This window comes from Fukomys damarensis, unplaced genomic scaffold (assembly GCF_012274545.1).
Source record: "Fukomys damarensis isolate Sample0158 unplaced genomic scaffold, DMR_v1.0_HiC HiC_scaffold_19, whole genome shotgun sequence".
NCBI lineage: Eukaryota > Metazoa > Chordata > Mammalia > Rodentia > Bathyergidae > Fukomys > Fukomys damarensis.
The window spans coordinates 64,133,523-64,137,435 of NW_022900931.1; the positions used below are offsets into that span (position 1 = coordinate 64,133,523).

The window sequence follows — 3,913 nt, forward strand, 5'->3', positions numbered from 1 at the left end:
GGACCCAGGCCTGTGGCCACTCCTGTGCCGCCTGGCCGGCGCCTCGTCCTACACTGCCTATACCGAGGCACTGGCCGAACTGCGAGCCCAGGGCCCGGACGCCTTCGTCAAATATTTTAACCACAACTGGGCGCCCCGCCACAACATGTGGGTGCGTTTCCGTGCCTTTGAGGCCTCCGAAGACCTGGACGCCTGCGCCCTGGTACATGGCCACCGCAGGCGACTGCTGAGCCACCTCAGCCCCTCACACAGCGTGGCGCAGTGCCTTCGTGACCTGGTGGCCATACAGTGGGCCGACGCAGCCGGGGAGGCGGCCTCTGAGGGCGCTGATGGCCGAGGGGTGTGGCTGGATTGCGAGCTCAGGAGTGGGGCCCAGGTAGAGGGGGTGAGGGACCTGGACGCCAGTGACAAGGGCGGGGCCCAGCCAGAAAGGGAGCAGGGGAGGGGCTTGCAGATGAGAGATTGGCCAGGGGTCCATTTGGAGAACCAGCAGGTGAGGGTGCTGGAAGGGAGTGTCTGGAGGGGACCTCAGTTGGAGAAGGAGCCCTCGAGAGGGCCAGAGGTCAGAGACTGGAGGGGAGCCCACTTGGAGCATGGAAGCTCCAGGGTCCTGGAGATCACAGACAGGAGGGGAGCCCACTTTGAATCCGAGAGAGCCGGGAGTTGGGAAGGAAATCTCCGGAGAGGGGTCCAGCTGCAGGATGAAAGGGCAAGTGCACTGAAACTCCGGGACTGGAAGCAAGGGAGAGGGGTAGCTGTCAGAAACTGGCGAGAGATCCATTTGGAGAAGACCTTGGACTTGCTTCCTGGGCACAGAGACCAAAGAGGGGTTCAGTGGGCAGATGAGGGGCGGAGAGGGTCAGAGATCACTGAGGAGAGGGGTGGGCAGCTGGGGGTCAAGAGGAGACGGGGCCTGGAGGAACTCGTTGTGGTCCATCTGGCAGATGCCAAGGTTGCAGGCATGGCAAATGGAGGGGGAGGGGGCGCCCGGCCGGTGGGCTCCAAGAGCAAAGCAGGGCGAGGAGTAGAGTGGGGGGACACAGGAGGAAGGTGCCCAGGGCTGCCCAACGGAGCCCCGTGTGCCACTTCCAGGGGAGCAGCATTGGAAGGCAATCCAGAAAGGGCAGTGACGAGGAGCGGGTCCCTGGCTGTAGGGGAAGCCCTGCTGGAACGAGGTCAAGGAGAAGGCCCACGGGAGCCCAAGAGGCTTTGCTGCCCCTCCAGAGAGCCAGAGATGGACTGGGAGCCCCTGGCCAAGTTCCGAGCAGCCTGTGGGCCAGAGCTAGCAGATCTGGTGGCTGAGGAGCTGGCCTTCGCCAGGCAGCATGGCACCCGGGGTTTCCACTGGACTGGAACTGGCTTCGCTCTTAAGGATGGCACCTCAGACTTCTTCTTGGATGGGGCCCTCACGTACTGCAGCTGCTCCATCCACGCTGCCCGCCGCCTGCCCTGCCGGCACCTCTTCGCAGCACGCCTCCTCACTGGGGCCGCCTTGTTTCACATGGACTTGCTCAGGGATTGCTGGGGGAGAGCCCAAGAGCCCTGACCCTTCAGGCTCCTGCCTGCCACCCTCCGTGTGGAGGACAGGCATTCATTTATCCCAAAGATAACAGGGATGAGCCAAGGAGGCCACCCCTGTCCCTCTAGCCACCTCCTGGGTCATCCAGGGACCTTGGCAGTTTGCCTCTCTGGCTCAAGAGGAAACTGACAGTGTTCTCTGAAGCCACAGCTGTAGACGAGGCTGATGGCCAGGTTGGCCTCTGAGGGCTTCCCTCAGGAGAGGAATGTGTGAGGAGAGGTGGAAACAGGGTCAGGCCAAGGAAACGGACAGGCAAGGAGGGAACGGAAGGAACAGTGCAGGTCTGGGGAGGACACCAGGATGTGGGGGGACACAGGAGTAGACTGGTCATCGTAGGGATTGGAGGGCGACGGTGGAAAAGCAAGGGAGGAGAGAGAACGAAAAGACATGGAGAGGTGAGGAAACCAGGAGAGGTGGAGAACAGGATAAGAGAAGAGGCAGGATGCGAAGACACGCGGAGGGCAGGCGAGGGGAGGAGAGAATCTGAAGAGTTGAGAAAGGATTGACAAAGGACATGGAGAGAGCAGAGGAGTGTTTGGGGCGTTTCTCCGAGAGACCTGGACACTGGGCCTTCCCGAACGCTCTGGTTGTTCATTGCAAAATGGGAATCTGGAGGGGTGAGCTGAAGACCCCCTGGGGAGGCAACTCTGGATTGTTGCACTTAAAGAATGGAATAAAACAGTATTATTTTGGTTTCCAGGCTGAGTTCATGGCTTCTGGGGGAGGGTGAGAGGCTCCGATCTTAACGATTGCTGTGTTAACAATAACATTTTAGACGTATATAAGAATAGCATGTATTGCCTCTGTGTCTTTGGTCACCTAACGGAATGAGAGGTGGGGTGACAAGACCTTTGCTTTCCAAAGTGTGGTCCACAGAACAGCAGCATCAGCACTCCTTGGGAGCATGTAAGAAACCTAGAGTAGGAAGAGACTTGTGGTGAAGAAAACAGACGTGGGCAGATGCTTCTCAAAAGGACCTTGCAGGTCATGTCTGCCAGGAAAAGGGGGCACACGGCTCTGAAGATGAAGCCGTCTCCTTAACACAGCAAAGTAGGAGAAAATAGAGGACAGGCATCGGTTTGAGGCATCGAAGGGGACACAACTCTGAGAAGGACAGACTGTCCTGCTGACCAAAGAACAAGGACTAGTGGTATGGGGTTCTGCGCTGGACTGGAGTCTGGTTGGTCATCCGCTCAGTCCTGGTTTTGTAGCTGTAGTGGACTCTGGCATGAGAGGCATTTGGATTCCCAGGAGATGATTGTTCTTGCTGAGCGGGTAGGGAGGTGCAGCCTCAGTTCAGAAACCGTAATAGCTCCTATGTAGGGGAGTGACCTCAGCAGAGGGTGGTCTGTGAAGCTCTACTTTTCCTGGAATCCAATAGGACTTCAGGTTTAGGATAAGGTCCAAGATAACCGCAGGTGTAAGGGCTTCTAGGCATCTGCCCGGGGCTCTGGAACTAAATGCCGTGAAGGCTGGTAATTCATGTCCCTACACATCCTTCATTTAGTTGCTTTTACCTTGGAGTCTTCTGTCTTGAAGGGGATGAGATCATCTAGGTAAATTTAGAGCTAATAAGCTTTTTACTGCAGACGCTCCTTATGTGATTAACATGCCTGTGTGCAGAGCTGAGCGGGGATCTGAGTTTCAAAGAAATAAAGGAGATGAAAAATGAAAGCAGAGACGCCAAGTTTATTTCTTGCTTTGGGGCATATGCCACTAGGTCATCGTTACAGAAAAATGAAAGAATAGAAATGGAAGACTGGCTAGGAAGGCTCCCACGTCATGCTTCCTCGTTGCTATGGTGACAACAGAGCTTGCTCCGAGAACTAAGGTTCAGCAGCCTTGCTTATCTATAAATCCTGCCGCAGCAGCCAGGGAACTCCGACCCCAAGGGCTGGCCACTCGCGCTTGCGCGGTAGAATCTGTTGTTTACCGCTGCTCAGAGTATGTGCGGGTTACAGGGGCTCTGGGCTTCTGGAGGGAGGAGTGAGAGGTAGTGTTTACACTCTAAGACCTGTGTATCCGCTCCCCACCCCGCGCCATGCTCCCCCGTCTGAGTTTGACCCCAGATTCCGTTGCCTTGGTAACCCTGGGGCTGTGGGAGACCAGAGAGCAAGAGGATTAGAGACGTTTGCAGAGGAATTAAGGACAATGACCGTGGAATAGGGATGTTCGTGGAGGAATGCAGCTTGTCATGGAGAAAGTGGGTTTCATTGTTGCCCTGATGTTAGGGGAGTTGTAGTGTTTTAAAAGGAGTGGGTACGTGTGATGAATCCGTTTGTAATAAGGGGATTCGGAGAGCTCGCTCAGAAATCAGTATGTGATTAGGTAACC

At 56.2% G+C, this 3,913-nt stretch overlaps 1 protein-coding gene across 1 annotated transcript in view; it reads left to right on the forward strand.

Moving 5' to 3' along the window:
• Positions 1 to 3,177, forward strand: part of Zswim9 (zinc finger SWIM-type containing 9) — a 16,673-nt gene extending 13,496 nt beyond the window's left edge. Inside the window, exon 5 of the mRNA XM_033766012.1 lies at positions 6 to 3,177. Coding sequence (XP_033621903.1) covers positions 6 to 1,546 — 1,541 coding nt within the window. The 3' untranslated portion in view covers positions 1,547 to 3,177. The remainder of the gene's footprint in view (positions 1 to 5) is intronic.
• Positions 3,178 to 3,913: the final 736 nt, after the last annotated feature.